Source organism: Macrobrachium rosenbergii, chromosome 6 (assembly GCF_040412425.1).
Source record: "Macrobrachium rosenbergii isolate ZJJX-2024 chromosome 6, ASM4041242v1, whole genome shotgun sequence".
NCBI classification, from domain to species: Eukaryota; Metazoa; Arthropoda; class Malacostraca; order Decapoda; family Palaemonidae; genus Macrobrachium; species Macrobrachium rosenbergii.
This window is the reverse complement of record NC_089746.1, coordinates 65,474,467-65,494,011: the sequence shown is the minus strand read 5'-3', so window position 1 is coordinate 65,494,011 and position 19,545 is coordinate 65,474,467. Positions and strand designations below refer to the sequence as shown.

General features: G+C 35.9%; 1 protein-coding gene across 6 annotated transcripts in view; it reads right to left on the bottom strand.

The window, feature by feature from the left end:
- LOC136839669 (adenosylhomocysteinase-like 1) overlaps positions 1-19,545 on the bottom strand; it is a 296,235-nt gene that overhangs the window by 25,145 nt on the left and 251,545 nt on the right. For all 6 annotated transcript variants that reach the window (XM_067106005.1, XM_067106003.1, XM_067106004.1 and 3 more), the window contains one exon: positions 1,896-2,042. In XM_067106005.1, the coding sequence (XP_066962106.1) occupies positions 1,896-2,042 (147 nt within the window). The remainder of the gene's footprint in view (positions 1-1,895; positions 2,043-19,545) is intronic.

The window sequence follows — 19,545 nt, the reverse complement described above, 5'->3', positions numbered from 1 at the left end:
AAATTATTGTTATGGTTTTTGAAACTGAAAGTTATTAGCTAATAAAACCGTAACTATTTGCATTCGATGTGGTAGGATTATAGTATTTAGATGTTCGTATTCATTGTAATAAGATTATAGCTGGTTTGTTTTCATTGTAAAGCTATTTGTATTCACTGCAATACTAGTATAGCTGTTTATATACACTGTAATAAGACTATAGCTGTTTATATACACTGTATTAAGACCAAAGCTATGTGTATTCATTGTATTAAGACCAAAGCTATTTGTATTCACTGCAATGAGATTAAAGCTATCTGTATTCACTGTAATAAAACTACAGCTATTTGTAATCACTCATGAACTAAATATATATTATACATTTCCATATATTTCGATACTGTACGGGAAAGCTTATATGTATGAGAGAGAGAGAGAGAGAGAGAGAGAGAGAGAGAGAGAGAGAGAGAGAGAGAGAGAGAGAGAGAGAGAGAGAGAGAGAGAGAGAAATAACCTACACAGCCTTGGGTGTAGCTGACCATTCCGGTAAAATGGTCTTCGATCACGCTAATTGAGAGAAATCTCTTGAATTGCAGCCATTAGGCAGATAATTCTGCTGCGAGAGATTGAAATTCAGGCAGTTGTCAAATGATGGTGTTCATACGTATTTGTTGCTCTCTCTCTCTCTCTCTCTCTCTCTCTCTCTCTCTCTCTCTCTCTCTCTCTCTCTCTCAGGTGCACTGATATCCTAAGACCAACAACAATTTCAATAACTCCTTGAGCACCGCTGGCGCCATCTCCCGGGAGATCATGGAAGCTTTCCATTGGCTGCAGAATCTCATCATCACTTTTCTTTGACAATCGCTTGATCTGGTGGTCCTCCTCCTCCTCCTCCTCCTCCTCCTCCTCCTCCTCCTCCTCCTCCTCCTCCTCCTCAAAGGCCAGCCAGATAATATTGTTGCATTTTGGGGAATCCTAATTTCATTCTATTACTGTAGGAATGGACATAATACCCATTACTATTGCTCCAACGGTTGAATTAGCCTAGACTGATGGTAAGTGTAGTCTGACTCCTATACTTGAAAAAGTTGAACTCATTCAATAAGAAGTGTGTGTGAAAGTCGAAAATCTAACCCAATCAATGGAAGTGTGTGAGTCTTATTCCATACCAAAACCGTGTGAAAGTTTAACCCAATCAATAACAAGAAGGTGCGAAAGTCTTAAGTCTAACCCGATCAACACCAAGTATAATGGGAAAGTCTCACCCAATCGATACTAAAACCGTGAGGAAATGTTACCCAATCAGCCTCAAGTGCTTTGTAAAGTCTTACTTAATCAATAATAAGAATGTGTGAAAGTCTTAAGTCTAACCCAATCAACACCAACTGCTTGAAAAGTCTTACCCAATCAATAAGAATCTGTGAAAGTCTTCACCAACTGCTTGAAAAAATCTTACCCAATCAATACCAAGAATGTGTGAAAGTCTTAATTCTAACCCAATCAATAACAAGAATGTGTAAAAGTGTTCAGTCTAACCCAATTAACACCAACTGCTTGAAAAAGTCTTACCCAGTCAATAACAAGAATGTGTGAAAGTCTTAAGTCTAACCCAGTCAACACCAACTGCTTGAAAAAGTCTTACCCAATCAATAACAAGAATGTGTGAAAGTCCTCAGTCTACCCCAATCAACACCAAGTACATGAGAAAGTCTAACCCAATCAATAACAAGAATGCGTGAAAGTCTCAAGTCTAACCCAATCAATAACAAGAATGTGTGAAAGTCCTAAGCCTAACCCAATCAACACCACCTGCTTGAAAAAGTCTTACCCAATCAATAACAAGACCACACACAAATCTTAAGCCTTTCCCGACCGCCACCAAAAACAACATCTAGAACTCGATCTCTCTCTCTTACCTTGCTCGGCAATCTCGATCTCCCGGCGCCCGAAGGCGGCCTGGGAGATGTTCTTGACGCAGAAGTCTCCGCCGCCCTTAGAGTTCTTCTGGCTCTTCTCGCGGGGGGACACCTCATCTTCCTCGCTGCTCGATCCCGTGTAGGATGCTGCAAAAGGGGGGACAGAAGGATGCGACGGTCAGTATGTTGTCTACAACGAGGGGCGAGGTCTGAGCTAGACCCTTTTTGTTCTGGGGACATTCACGGAATGAATGTTTTTTATAATAATAATAATAATAATAATAATAATAATAATAATAATAATAATAATAATAATAATAATCATTGTGGTTTACAAATATTCTTACTTATTATATGACTGTTTAATATTCATACATGGAATAATTGAAATATACAAATCAATAATAATAATAATAATAATAATAATAATAATAATAATAATAATAATAATAATAATGGATTCATTGTGGTCTCAATATTCTTACTTGTCAAATGAATCTCTAATATTCATACATGGAAAAATGGAAACATATAATTAAATATGATAAATTATGACAATAGTATTCTTAATTATTACAATGAACATTCGTACTCAGTGCGTAAAATGGATAATTTGCATAAAAAGGGATAATTTGAAAACAGTACATAAAATCATCTCAATCATTCCGAAAATATTCAAGCTTCATTGGTGAAAATTATATAATAACTAAACCCATGGCCTCATATACGCTTCCGAAAGATTATATAATTCTCAAAGATAATTTGTCAAAACCACTCCCACTGCATAAAGGGCTTAAGATTATCTGCAATTATTCTGGAAATATTCAAACTTCATATGACAAAATTATATGATAATTTTAAATATGGCCTTAAACAAGCTGAATTATTCAATAGCATTTGCACCTTCACAGCTGAAAATTATATGATAATTGTAAGTATGGCCTTAAACACGCTGAATTATTCAATAGCATTTGCACCTTCACAGCTGAAAATTATATGATAATTTTAAGTATGGCCTTAAACAAGCTGAATTATTCAATAGCATTTGCACCTTCACAGCTGAAAATTATATGATAATTTTAAATATGGCCTTAAACAAGCTGAATTATTCAAAAGCATCTGCACTTGCAAGAGTTAATTGCTTAAAAAAATAATTTCAAGTAATTTACATTTCAACTGAATAACAGCGCCAGGTAAACATACACACACACACATATCCATCACTTCAAGTAATAAATAAACATAAATATTCATCATTTTATCTAATAAACAAACAAATATTCATTAACTCAACAAACAAACATGCTTAACATATTCATCACTTTTACAAACAAACATACTTCCCATATTCGTCGATTTCACATACGAAAGTACATAAAACATATTCACCACTTCTGGTAATAAACATACACAAACATAATTTATCACAATAAACACACACAAACAAAATTTATCACAAACACATTTATCACAATAATTTATCACTTTGATAAACGAACAAATATACTCAAAATCACACACACAAAAACGTGTTAAAATACGCACATACGCAATTTCAGTCGATACATAATTCCTTCCCCTCTACAAGCTTACGTGACTTTATCATAATTATATTATAACCTTGTGACGCAACCTACGCGCGCGCATACGCGCGAACCTTCCAGCTGCCCAAAATGTGGCACCGCCCCTATTGTGAGATGGCAGGAGGAGGAGGAGGAGGAGGAGGAGGAGGAGGAGGAGGACGAGGAGGAGGAGGAAGAGGAAGAATAGAAGGAATAGCATGAGGAGGAGGAGGAGGAGGAGGAATAGGAGGAATAAGATGTGGGGGAGGAGGAGGTGGAGGAGGAAGAATAGGAGGAGGAGGGATAGGAGGAACAGGATGTGGAGGAGGTGGAGGAGGAAGAATAGGAGGAGGAACAGGATATGGGGAGAGGAGGAGGAGGAGGAGGAGGAGGAGGAGGAGGAGGAGGAGGAGGAGGAGGAGGAGGAGGAGGAGGAGGAGGAGGAGGAGGAGGTAACCTCCAGTTCTTAATCCCTCTCCCACTTCTCTCATTTCGGTAATGAAGAGGGACATGACATTACCTCAGGAAATTATGACAACAGGCATAAATGATGAACTACAGGAAGGACAATACGCGATAACTATTTAACCGAAAACTTTAAAATAATAATTAAGGATAAATCGATAACTAATACGCATAAAGTTTAGAAGTCGATAAAAGCAGCTAATTTCTCAGACCATCGTAAGGGTTTTAACACCAAGATGAATATGCGATAAATGAAGACGAAATTCAAGATATGAATATAAAGCATGTTTATATATATATATATATATATATATATATATATATATATATATATATATATATATATATATATATATATATATATTGATTTTCTATCGGCACAAAGGAGTTTTATTCACCGGAGAATGAATGAGTCCATGAGTTTTCAAGCTCGCTTAATAATAATAATAATAATAATAATAATAATAATAATAATAATAATAATAATAATAATCACATTATTAGTATTATTATTATCATTATTATTATTATTATTATTATTATTATTATTATTATTATTATTATTATTATCACTGTCACATTTCACGCATTCAAAAACATTAAAAAAATCTGCTTGACAGGATGGAGACAAAACATTTTTATTTGAAAGATTAATTACGATTCTAAAAACGCCAACAGTTCCTAGTGATTTGAGGGAACGATACGCTGTGTCACCAGGCAGACAATATGTGGTCGAAATTGAGTTGTGCGGCGCCACAGGACGCATATTTGAATGAGTCACCAATGTAGAGTTGGGATATTGGAACGGATTTTTAGAGAGCTTTGTATGTGTGTGTGTGTGTGTATGTAAGTGATTATATATATATATATATATATATATATATATATATATATATATATATATATATATATATATATATATATATATATATATATATATATATATATATATATATACCACACATCTATAGAAAAAAATGACATTCAATAAAATATTAATAGAAATATATACGAACCTATGTTACTCATTACTCATACACGACAATTTTCACACGAATTTTTCCCAACTACGACAAAAAAATGTACAATTATTAATAAATAAAAGAAAATATCAAAAGTGTCACAATAAAGAGAAATGTGTCAAGAAATAATCAGCATTACAATGCAATACACACACAAGTGTGTGACTAAACAAAGGTAAGGGTGTAGGTGCGTGTGTGTATGTACTGTATACTCGGCGTAAGGTTGGATGTGTGTGTGTGCGTATAAATGTATATTAGTTTATTGATTTTTATATAAATACGCATATATAAATATGTATATTATATATTAAGAATAATAATAGGACCGCACTTAAACGGATGGTATCTAAAATAGATTTTATTCACAAATCTTAACATCTTTCAAGGACTTACTGCCCCCATCGTCCGGTAGATGCCATCCTGTTTTAAATATCAGTCCTGTTATTCTTTATATATATATATATATATATATATATATATATATATATATATATATATATATATATATATATATATATATATATATATATATATATGTTTGTGTGTGTGTGTGTGTGTATGTATGTATGTATATATATACACTGCAAATTTTCCCTGTCCAACTTAAAGAAATTTGGAAACCCCAAGTCTTGCTCTCTTTACGCGTGTGTATACACGTATGTGCATGTGTATATACATACCTACCTACACACACGTGCAAACACCGTCAAAGAACGTGATAAGTACCGTGAGCCGTCATCAAACGCACCGTCGTGTACCTTCTGCTTTAAGTACCCTAACACAACAGATTCTAAAGAGCGTGTACCCTGGATAGACGGAATTCCCAATTCCGTTTGATGTCTCAAAGCAAACACTGCGGGAATCTAGGCCACTGCTATCCATATACCCAAGTATCAAAAGTGATGTCAGGTTTTTCAAGCGGACGTAGAAAGCATAAAATATAATTACCAATTGCCATATTGTTTGGTGAACGGGGAATTCGCGTTGTATCGAATTGTGGAGAGAGAGACTGTCTTTGCAAGGGTGAGAACTATTAAAAGGCTTCCCACTTATAAATGCTAAGGCTTTCCACAAGTAAGTGCTAAGGCTTTTCACTTAAAAATGCTAAGGCTTCCCACTAATGAGTGCCAAGGCTTTCCATTCATAAATGTTAAGGCTTTCCATTTATAAATGCCAAGGCTTTCCACTTATAAAAGCTAAGGCTTTCCCTTCATAAATGCTAGGGCCTTCCAATTATAAATGCTAAGGCTTTCCCTTAATAAATTCTAAGGCTTTCTTTTCGTAAATGCTAAGGCTTTCCATTAAAAAATGCTAAGTATTTCCACTTATAAATGGTAAGGCTTTCCCTTCATAAATTCTAAGCCTTTCCCTTCATAAATGCTAAGGCTTTCCATTTAGAAATTTTATGGCTTTTCATTCACAAAATACTAAGGCTTTCCATTTATAAATTCTAAGGCTTTCCATTCACAATTACTAAGGCTTTCCACTTATAAATTCTAAGGCTTTCTATTCATAAATACCAAAGCTCCATATTTTAAATACTAAGGCTTTCCATTTGCGGATACTAAGGCTTTTCCAGCGCCTCGATCTCTGGAAAGTGGTCTGTCTGGAATCCAAGATTTGGCAATAACAGGAGTTACGGAAGATCCATTACGAGAACTGGATTTTCCACTATTAATTATAATACTATAAATTAGACAACTTGATTTTGTATGTATATTATAACAAGCATAAAGAAATTTGACTTCAATAGTTTTTATTTTGATTCAATGACCTTCAATTCAAGACCTCTACATTACACTAGAGTGAGTGAATTAATTTTAGATATAAAAATAACAAAAAATATGACTTCCATATTTTTATTTCATGATTAGAAAACAGGTCATTCAATGGCCTTTATTTCATGACACTAAGTTTTCAAAGGTCTTTGGTTTGCCAGTGCCACCGGCCTCTCCTTTACAAAAGAAGATCGAAGTGAGTTATTATAAGTGTGTACTCTGTCCAGGGAACATTCTCTTAAAACTCAAGCGAACTGCACGAACCAAATCTTGGGTGGGATGGAATAAAACCAGGTGCTTTGAGTAAAAGTGTGGATAGGGTTGAAGAAATTAAGAATAGCAGTGGATGAATAAAGGAGGAACGGATTAAAGGAAGAAAAAAGATAGAAAAGAAAGACAATGAAAGGTATAAAAGAAAAGTAGAAAGAGGTAGAATAAAGCCAGTCGCTTTGAGTAAAAGTGTGGATAGGGTAAAGAAAATACGAACAGCAGTGATGAATAAAAGAGGAATACACTGAAGAAAACAGAAAAAAATATAATGAAAGAGATAAAAGTGAGGTGGGAGAGGCATAAGAGGTGGGCAGCACCACCTGCTAATTTTTGAATAATGAAAGATATGTTTTAGTTCTTAACCCCCACTGAGGAAAAATATAAGACTGAGACAGAACTGAGACAAAATCTACCTGTCATATTTGTGCCCACTGAAACAATTCTAGAGTGCGAATAACGATTTAAGTAATACGACAATTGACTGTATACAGTTTTGACGTGTGGAACACCAGTTTCAAATTTCTATACACAATACAAACTAAGTAGAATAACAATTGCCTGCATACAGTTCTGACGTGTGGAACACCAGTTTCAGATTTCTATACACAATACAAACTAAGTAGAATAACAATTGCCTGCATACAGTTCTGACGTGTGGAACACCAGTTTCAGATTTCTATACACAATACAAACTAAGTAGAATAACAATTGCCTGCATACAGTACTGACGTGTGGAACACCAGTTTCAAATTTCTACAGACATTACACACACACACGAATCACCATCAGTGACCTACCTCACTGGCGGTGGTTGGAGAAATAAATAAGAATTTCTTTACTTACCGCCTAGAAGTCTAATAGATAGGATTAGTTAGATAGGAGACGTGTGTGATTTACTTACAATAACCTATAGCAGAAGGGGAGAAAAAGAAGAAATAGCATAGTTAAATAAAAGCCACTGGAAAAGTAATGAAGACAAGAAGTACAAGCTACGGAAGATGTTAGCTAGGCAGCATTCAGATTTGAGGATGAATAATGAAGATATGTAATTGAATCAGATTTGAGGATGAATAATGAAGACATTTAATTAGATGCCATTTAAAAAAACTGAAACAGAATAAAATTATTGAGGAAGTCGGATTGGAGAATGGATGAAACTGAGACAGACAATTAATTATAAAATCTAATAAAAGCAGAATCAATCAACCTCGGCTGCTAAATATTATACAAGACTGAGTTCAAGCAAGCAAGCAAGCCCGCGGATTTTAGCCTGAAAGCAAGAACACCAAGGCAGACTGACGATGCGTGTCGTGATTCCATAAAAAAAAAAGCGTTTTTCTCTCTCTATACCTACACGTACCTGTACAATGTCAATGCTATAATTAAATGAATTTCAATCAATCATTTCCCGTGGCACCCACGGGATGCATAGGGCCTCGATGAACTCACGCCACCACATTCTGTCCTGGGCTAACTCCTCCAATCTCCCCAAAACTCATCTAATGCTTCCCAACCTCATTCTCCTCAACCACGTCTCCTTTGGCCCACCTCTACCTCGTTCCACCCTACTGTACCTCGTTCCCCGTCTTCTATAGGCTACACATGGCCTCGCCACTTCCAGCGTGAGAACCTAACATACTCATCGACCGGTTGCACGCCCGTTACTTCTCTAATTCTGCTATTTGTTTACAGAGGTCAAACATGTTTCACTTAATATACACAAATATTTTGGGGAAAAATGTGGTGTACATAGTGCCCAGGAAAACGCGTGGGCTCAAGTTTCTATGAAGCATCTCATTATACGCAGAAGATTGTCACCCACAAGGACAGGCAAGTGTCATAAGCAGTACAAAGGAAGGAAGGAGAGAGAGAGAGAGAGAGAGAGACAGAGAGAGAGAGAGAGAGAGAGAGAGAGAGAGAGAGCGAGAGAGAGAGATTATATTAATCCATCAAACAAGAAGTTTGACATACACCGGTACGTACAATTAGGACTATGTGCTGAGAGAGAGAGAGAGAGAGAGAGAGAGAGAGAGAGAGAGAGAGAGAGAGAGAGAGAGAGAGAGTCTGAAAAATGATAATCAACCAAGCTTGAAAATGTTCCGGTACATCAAAATTAGGCCTATATACTTCAAAATCAGAAATTTGAAGCATATAGGCCTAACTGTAAATACTTGACAAGGCAAAAGAATACACTCTGAACGAAAACCAGACCCAAAGAGTACAAGAATAGTTTCTTACACTAAAAAAAAAGATAAAACAACTGGATGTAAACTCAGAATCATTAAAAAAGAGAGAGAGAGAGATTAACAACGTAACAGAAACAGCTGGAAATCTTGACACATTTAAAAAAACGGCCCTGGAAACTGGAATCCAGCCCCTTCCTCTCCCCTCCCCCCAACAACCTTTCCCCTTCTTTCAAGAGCACTCCAGGCCTGGAAGGCAACACTAGCATCATATGCGTAATTAGATAACCATAATATATTCCTGGAAAGAATCATTACAAGATATACTCTTTCCAGCCCACTTCTTAACTCTCGTCCGCCATCAAAATTAAATTGGGAAGGGAAACTTAAGAGTCTTCTTCTTCTTCTTGAGAGGATCTTTCTTGATCTTAGAGCACCGTCTGTACCCTTTATTATATACGTTAAGTATGATGTGATCTTAGAGCACCGTGTGTACCATTTCTTACGCACGTCAAGTACGGTACGATCTTAGAGCACCGTCTCTACCCTTCCTTACGTACGTAAAGTATGGTACGGTCTTAGAGCACCGTCTGTACCCTTTCTTAGATACGTTAAGTATGGTACGATCATACAGCACCGTCTGTACTCTTTCTAGATACTCAGAAAGTATGGTAAGATCTTAAAATACCGTCTGTACCCTTTCTTACGTACGTCAAGTACGGTACGTTCTTACAGCACTGCCTGTACCCTCTCTTACGTACGTCAAGTACGGTACGATCATACAACACCGTCTGTACCCTTTCTTAGATACTCAGAAAGTATGGTATAGCGTTACACACAGAAAACAGGAAGAGAGAGAGAGTGACAGAGAGACAATGGATTTATAGACGTACTACATAAACAAACGGATACACTGGGAAAGGATATACAAACAGATACATAAGGAAACAATACGCACAAACAGGTACACTGGAAGAGAACACAAACACACACACACACACACACGAAGTAACAAAATAAACAAAACACTAAAGGTCTAAGGCTTTGTTTATGAGGCCCTTCCTAAACACTGCTTTACAACGAGAGTGTTCAACACGGAGGGGAATAATATAGGCCATGCAATGTATGTGTCGTCGCGCAAACACCGAATGCTTGCAACTTTCGACACGTTCACGACCAAACCGTTTGTCCTGTTTGTGACTGAGAGAGAGAGAGAGAGAGAGAGAGAGATTCACACAGAAAGGTCGTTCAATCTGTATCAAGTTCCAAAGGCCTATGTCCCATTTGTGTGTGTGTGTGTGTGTGTGTGTGTGTGTGTGAGAGAGAGAGAGAGAGAGAGAGAGAGAGAGAGAGAGAGAGAGAGAGAGAGAGAGAGAGAGGGCTAAACTCCCTCTTCTCTATTCTTTCAGAAGTGTCGTTCAATCTATATCATGTTCTTAAGTTCCAAAAGCAGATGTCCCGAGAGAGAGAGAGAGAGAGAGAGAGAGAGAGAGAGAGAGAGAGAGAGAGATTCACACTCCCTCGTCTATGTTCCTTCAGAATTTTCGTTCATTTTATATCAAGTTCTTAATTTCAAAAAGCATATGTCCCGAGAGAGAGAGAGAGAGAGAGAGAGAGAGAGAGAGAGAGAGAGAGAGAGAGAGAGAGAGAGAGAGAGAGATATACCGACTTCTGAATAACCCCCACAACCTATTGAGCACTGCATATAAACAACGTGATAGGGACAACACCCCAGGAATTAGGTCGAGACAGACAGACAGACAAACACGAACAGACAGTTCCCTTTCCGTATGTTCCCGTCCATTTCGTAAACAGAATAATATATAAGGAGTCGGGATAGAGGAGGGGAGAGGGGGGAGGGGGAGGGGGAGGGGCGGTGTCGTCGTTCCCTTTAAACATTTCAACAGAGATCTGTCGACGCGAGCAATTATTACGCAGAGACATGTCCCGGCAAACAAAACATTTCTTCCCTCTATCAATAAATCCAGTGATTTCTCAACCGTGACACGAATTGGGCCGTGACCTGTTATGCCTGGTTAAGTCTGGTAAATCGTGTTGTTTATTATTATTATTATTATTATTATTATTATTATTATTATTATTATTATTATTATTCAGGAGATGAACCCTATTCAAATCGAACAAGCTTTCAAAGAATATTATGGTGTTCGTTAGAAAGAAGTTACAAAAGGTAATAGGAAATACGGAAATTATTATTATTATTATTATTATTATTATTATTATTATTATTATTATTATTCAGAAGAAGAAACTTATTCATATGGAATAAGCCCACCACAGGGGCCATAGACTTGAAATTCAAGATTCCAAAGAATATTATTAATTTGAAATAAATTACAAAAGATAATATGAAATACAGCAAAAAAGGACCAGTTATTATAAAAGTAAAAGAAAAAATAAATTAACAAATTAATAAATAAATGAGTGAGTAAATTCTTAAAATACAAGGAGAATTGTGATAAGATAATAAATGAATAAATAAATAAATGAATAAATAAATAAATAAACAAACAAATGAACGCAATCTCAGCTCAAAAGATTCAGGAAGAGGGATAAACACAACGCACAGAATAAATACAGAATACATAAAATGCAGTTGGTTTTAAGAGGTTCAGCAAATATTGAAACTCTGCATGATTGTTCTCCATAATGTCAATATGGTGCTTTTTTTTTGTTTGACACGAAAAAGAAAAATAATAATAATTCCCGTTCGCCAATGATATTCTATTCAGAATACGGTCGTCAACAGGAAGGGTACAGATGGTTCTTTTTCTCCGCCTCCTCTCTCTCTCTCTCTCTCTCTCTCTCTCTCTCTCTCTCTCTGTGTGTGCCTGTGTGCGCGCGCTTGAAATTTCATCGAAACACAAATCCCACTTCCAAAAACATTAAATTAACCTCAAGATTCTGTTCGTGAATCTCTCTCTCTCTCTCTCTCTCTCTCTCTCTCTCTCTCTCTCTCTCTCTCTCTCTCTCTCTCTCGCATTGCAGATCCCGTAACAACAGTCCAAGGACAATGCATCGTTATGATTTTTTTTTCTTCAAAAATGGAGAATACAATTCCAGAATTTCCTGGATTCCAGAATTCCAGTTACAGACCGTTTTCTAGGTCATCACAGATCTTTCCCCCCCTCACACAGATAGTGCTTGATCATGCACTTCCATCTCTCCAGAGCTATTGCAAGCTCTTGCAATCTAAGAAGGAAATCTGTCTCTCTTCCCCCGCCACCCCAGATAAATTGCTTTCTGTCAAGTGAAAGGGAGAAAGTTCGATGCTTTCTGAGCTAAGATGATTCCTTACACACGTCCTGAAGCAAGTGAAAGTTACACGGGATCATTTCAATCCTCAAATTGAAATTGATTCAAGAATTTATCAGTTTAACAAAGGAGGTATTTAAAAGGTATTCCGTTACATGGTACTTTTAAAAATAAGGTCTTCAGTCCTGGAGTTGAAGGTAATTCAATAATTTATCAATTTCATTTAGCATAAGGAGGCATTTACAAGATATGCTGCAAAAAGGTATCTTAAAAAAATAAGGTCTTCAGTCTCGGGATTGAAGATAATTCACGAATCTATCAATTCTGTTCAACGAAATGAGGTATTTAAAAGGTATTCTGCAAAACGGCACCTAAAAAAATTGGTCTAACAACTTGGCCCACCCCCAAAAAAATCCACAAAACATCTTCTGAATTCAGTTTGCTACGACCTACCTCCCACTAGATGGCAGTCCAGTCGCAGTAAATGGTAAATATAGCACGAGTTTCTATTAAACAGCTGTTCCCCCATAGGAGGGGGTAGTGCCATCCGTGCACCCCGTGCGGTGCACTGTAAGCATTACTTAAGGTTCTTTGCAGCGTGCCTTCGGCCCCTAGCAGCAACACATTTCTTTCCTTTTACTACACCTCCTTTCATATTCTCTTTCTTCCATCTTACTTTCCACCCTCTCCTAACACATGATTCATAGTGCAACTGCTTTGAGGTTTCCCTCCTGTTACACCTTTCAAACCTTTTACTGTCAATTTCCGTTTCAGCGCTGAATGATTTCATAGGTCCCAGTGCTTGGCTTTTGGCCTAAATTCTATATTCAATTCAAAACAGCTGTTCTCTTGTTTATCCCAGATCTGATTTACCTCAGTCTGACAACTGGCACAGACTGAAGCAATCTGAGAATCAAGAGAGAACACACGACCCTGCTAAATGGCGCAGCAGTGTGTAAATATTATGATGTTTTATTTCGTTTAATAGTACACATACACACGCGTTCTCTCTCCCACTCTGTCTGTGGGCGACTCTTGAGTTTACATTAAAAAACTAAATATTTAAGGTCTTCTAAATTGTAAGCCCTTCTTATATTTAGGAAGAAACGTCACTTCTAAACTTCTTCAAGGCTGTTAGACTCCAATAAGAGGAATAATACGTCTATTACTGCATGCATTTAGGAGTACACACGTCCCCTGTACGCGGATCTGAGTTTAGCTTACGAAACCAAAAATGCTTTAAAAAGTTCCAAATTATAACCCCTTCTTATATTTAGGAAGAAACGTCACTTCTACACTTCTTCAAGGCTCTAAGACTCCAATAAAAGTAATAATACGTCTATTATTCGGTACAGAAGCTGATAAAAACACTTATTTTTGACAGATGTCAACAAATAACATCATCCATTGGACGTGTGATTTCTCCTCCACAGTATCTAGGGCTTGATCAAGGTGACCTCAGGATATTGTCAATAGCTTGCTTGAGCTGTCACAGTTTCAGGTTTATGTCTCTCTCTCTCTCTCTCTTGCTTAGTCAGTTTGTGCCGTATGTTTTTCAAAGTCAGTATACATATTTCAGTAATAATAATAATAATAATAATAATAATAATAATAATAATAATAATAATAATAATAATAATAATAATAATAATAATGAATTTTGAAGTGGAGGAACAAGGCCACAGTTATGTATTCTTAAATACCTTTGTACCCAAACATAACTGTGGAATTGTATCTCCAATAATAATAATAATAATAATAATAATAATAATAATAATAATAATAATAATAATAATAGTAATAATAATAATAATAATAATAATAATAATAATAATAATAATAATAATGGAGAAACAAATCCACAGTTATGTAGGGTACGTATATTTAAAAAAATACATCTCTACACAGTGCTTTCGGGAATCTTTTCGACTCCTCTTTTCCAAAAATATTTCGATTAAAGAAGGTAAATTAAAGAAAATACGAAGACTTCTACTGAAATGGTGGTTTTCAGAACGAATGAAATATGAAATTTATGACAAGGCCAAGCTGAGTTGCGACCTATGATGTGGTCATTCAGCTCTGCAACGGAAATTGACAGTGAAAGGTTTTAAAGGCGTGTCAGAAGGAAAACCTCACAGTTGCACTATGAGCCAATTGTCAGGAGAGGGTTGAGGAAAGTAAGATGGAAGGAAAAGAACGCGATCGGAGGTACAGTAATAAGAATGTAATGGGTCGCAGCTAAGGGCCGTAGGGACGCCGCAAAGAACCTTGAGTAATGCCTACAGTGTAACGGGTGGAGTGTACTGACTGTACTAACCCCGTCCCCCAATACGGAGAGGGGTTGGTTCTATTCTCTCTTCATTCTCTAGAATTGACAGGGTCAATTTCCCATCCAGGGGGAAGAAGAAGAAGAAGAAGAAGAAGAAGATGATGAAGAAGAAGTTAAAACTTCAAAAGTCCCGTCGACAAGACGGGACAAGTCATATCCGCTACGACATTGCAATGTCCCAGCGAACAATCTGGGCGAGGTACCTACCTAACTCTATTCTGCCTCCTTCTACCTCTACCTCTCTCTACCACTCTCTTCTGCCTTTCCCACTACAGAGAAAGGTCAGGCAACGGACGTGAAAGAGATGGCAGTTGACTGACATCAGAATAAGCTTTTTGGATACGAAGGTCAGGACCATACCTTTGATGCAGGTCAGGGTCTCTGATATCTTCAAAATTACTATTTAATATTAGTTTTTTTTACTTAATTTTTCAAGCAACGTTCAGTGCTACTGCTTCGTACTTGAAAATATAAATAATTTTACGGTTGAAATTAAAAGAATAAAAATATGTTGGAAAAAACAAGTAAAAAATGCGCCGAAAAGTTTTTTTCGGCGTAATCAAGTTTTCTGTACATTCGCTACAGCGTATAATCAAGGCCACCGAAAATTATCTATCTTTCGGTGGTCTCGGTATAATGCTCTATAAGCCGCGACCCATGAAACTTTAACCACTAACCGGTGGTGGCCTATCCTATACCGTTGCCAGAAGCATGATTATGGCTAACTTTAACCTTAAATAAAATAAAAACTACTGGTGCTAGAGAGCTGCAATTTGGTATGTTTGATGACTGGAGGGCGGATGATCAACAAACCAATTTGCAGCCCTCTAGCCTCACGAGTTTTTACGATCTGAGAGCGGACAGGAAAAGTGCGGACAGAATAAGGTTTTCTTTCACAGAAATCCAAAATGGCCTGAAAGGTATTATTATTAATACAAAAAATTTACAGCCTTGAATGCACCTATTACAGCAATGAATTCACTAAACCAACCTCTAAAAAAAAAAAAAATCTGACCTTGAGTGGGGCTTCTCATAAACAATTTGAGAGTCAGTTACGGTAGCTTGAACGCCCCTGTTGTGGCACTGGGTATCAGTTTTGGCACCGTCATGCTACCCAGGACGAATAACAAGGCGCAGACAATGAGTGCTGGTTTGCAAGATTTGAAATATCGAGGTACATTGCCACTGATATACACACATACATGACTGTGAAATAGTTTCTGTTAAAACAGGACTCCATCAAATATGAGGGGCCCAAAAAACGCCAAATTTTGGAAAATAAAGGCTATATTTCAGAGACCAGACTGTCTCTCTCCTCAGGCAAATAGTGAATGAGAAAAAGTTACAGAAAAACGGTATTTACACCAGAAGGTCCATAGGTCAGCCGTGACGTCACTCCAGTTGACAAACATAATTACATATACAGTATATATACTGTATATGTGTATGTATGTATATACATTTATTTATATTTAAATGATTTCCAGTTTAAATGCAGCAAGATCATTACGGAAAAAATAACTGCTATTACGACACCTCTCCCAAGCTTCTTGGAATTACACCCAACTCCTCCCCCCCGCCCACCAAAAAAAAAAAAAAACAATAAAAGGGAAGATTCAATGCATCTCTCGCCAAGCAAGACAGAGGCACTATTATCTTCCTCCCTCTGCTGTAACATTAGAGACTGCCATTCGTTCTGAGGCAAAATGTTCCTCTGAGAGATGGGAGGCGGAATAAGCAAGTCCCTTTAATGCCCACGGCTTCCCAAATATTGTTGATAGTGCAATAGCTGGTGGTGGTGCTGTTTGTGGCATGGGATGGGAAGAGTGTGTGTGTGTGTGTGTGTGTGTGTGTGTGTGTGTGTGTGTGTGTGTGTGTGTGTGCGTGTGTGTGAGAGAGCATAATACCCAAACACACACACATGTGTATATATAATTTAATTTTTAATATGTAAATAAACATACATATATAAACCCCCTCCGCAACTTTGCAAAGAAAATAGTGAAGTTAGTGTCATTGTGGCTTTTAATGATAAATATATAACTGGTAAAAGTGCCTGTATATACAGTCTATATCTATATATATATATATATATATATATATATATATATATATATATATATATATATATATATATATATATATACATATATATATATATAGTATATATATATATATATATATATATATATATATATATATATATATATATATATATATATATGTATGTATATATATATATATATATATATATATATATATATATATATATATATATATATATATATATATATATATATATATATATATATATATGATTTTGTATATATACACCTGACCTAAAAATAATAATAAATATCATTAGAATGATCTGTCCAGCAAAATTTCGCCACATAACTCAACCCAAAACTTAACAAAAACATCAAAAGCAATCAATTAGCTCAACAAAAGAAGTATTACTTTAATAATTCCTTTGAGTTCAGTTATTCTCTACCAACACTAATTTCAAAATCCATTAATTGCACTGTGTCTAATAAACCTTTTACCAGAGAAGAGAATCATTAAATACTCGAAAATTATTACCTTACACAAATATCATTTAATTGGAATATTTAGAAAAAGAAATGGACCCATACCACAATCAATTTTATTACCCTAGGTACAACCTGTCCTCTAACCAGTTCAATCCGGTTCTGGGCATTTCGTGACCGGGCATTGAACAGATTTCGTACCCCCCACCCCCTGGACCCTGGTGGTGGGCTACCTAGAAGGTACAGCATCCCTGAATTTATTATCTAATCCTTTATCTAGCACCGGTTCAACGATTGAAGAGGTTTATGATAAGCCAGTGATGATTCTGAGGGTTTAACTGCGATCAAGTATTGGTATTTATTCAAATATCAGTTTTTCTCTCTTCATGAAGAGAGAAAAACTGATACTAAGGAGTTTTAATGTGAGAGAGAGAGAGAGAGAGAGAGAGAGAGAGAGAGAGAGAGAGAGAGAGAGAGAGAGAGAGAGAGAGAGAGAGAGAGAGAGAGAGAGAGGTTATTATTATTCAGAAGATGAACCCTATTCATATGGAACAAGCCCACCACAGGGGCCACTGACTTGAAATTCAAGCTCCCAAAGAATAATATGTTCATTTGAAAGAAGTAACAGGAGGTAATGGGAAATACAGATAGGAGATCCCTTATTAGAAAACGAAGATACATCATATTTTTTTTTTCTAGGATAAATTTGTTTCCTAGGGTAGATTTCTTTTCTTTCCTAAGGTAAATTTCTTTTATTTCCTAGGGTAAATAACTTTTCTTTCCTAAGGTAAATTTCTTTTCTTTCCTAAGGTAAATTTCTTTTCTTTCCTATGGTAAATTTCTTTTTTTTTTAGGTATGTTTCTTTTTTCTAAGGTAAATTTCTTTTCTTTCCTAAGGTAAATTTCTTTTCTTTCCTAAGGTAAATTTCTTTTCTTTCCTAGGTTAAATTTTTTTATTTCATATGGTAAATTACTTTTATTTCCTAAGGCAAATTTCTTTTATTTCCTAAGGTAAATTTCTGTTATTTCCTAAGGTAAATTTCTTTTATTTCCTAAGTCAAATTTCTTTTATTTCCTAAGGTAAATTTCTTAAAAAGGTAAATTTCTTTTTTCCTACGGTAAATTCCTTTCCGAAGATAATTTCCTTTCCTAAGATAAAGTTCTTTCTCAAGATAAATTCCTTTCCAAAGGTAAATTTCCTTCCTTAGATAATTTCCTTTCCTAAGATAAAAGATAAATTCCTTTCCAAAAGTAAATTTCACTCCTTAGATAAATTCCTTTACGACTTAGCTTCTCTAAGGCCGTCTTCATTCCATCTCAGAAGAGGCGAATTCTTTCTCTGAAGATGCACAAGGTACGGACACTCTTTTGGTCTTTTTTCTATTTATTTATTCTTTTTTTTGCAGTTTTCTGCAGTTTCGGACAAGTTCCAACCATTTTCTGGACAGGTTCGTCTATTTCGGATAAGTAATCTCTCTCTCTCTCTCTCTCTCTCCCTCCTTGCCAATTGGTTCCATTTCAAGAACCTTGGACCTACTTTCTATCTATCTATCTATCTATATAATATATATATATATATATATATATATATATATATATATATATATATATATATATATATATATATATATATATATATATATATAAACTTCCTAGTATAAATTCTCAAATATACCAAACGAACAGCAAAAATATATATAACGTTTGAACCGATTACTTGATGCTTTCGACAGGATATTGCACAAACCTCTCTATCCTCTTACAACAGAGAGAGAGAGAGAGAGAGAGAGAGAGAGAGAGAGAGAGAGAGAGAGAGAGAGAGAGAGAGAGAGAGAGAGAGAGAGAGAGAGAGAGAAACGTTACAGCTTTCAATGCAACTCATCTCCAAAACTTTCCTTTCAAAATATTCTGAAAAGTATCACTCAAAAAAAAAAAAAAATCTTAGAAATTATTTCCTTCCACTCGACCACGAAGACTTATGGAGACAGTTCACTATTCTTTCTTTTGAAAAAAAAAAAAAAAAAAAAAAAAATGGAATATTTATGGTGAGATGGAGATTTTTCACCATACTTCATTACCAATATTCTCATTTCATTCATTTTAATCTTTATATTGAAATTACTGTGCTGAATTAAAAATAAAATACTCCCTCACAGTACCAAGAGTCTTTACAATAGAGACATATCCACTTAATAGTCACCCGTTCAGAAAACGAACATGGGGGCCGTTACAAG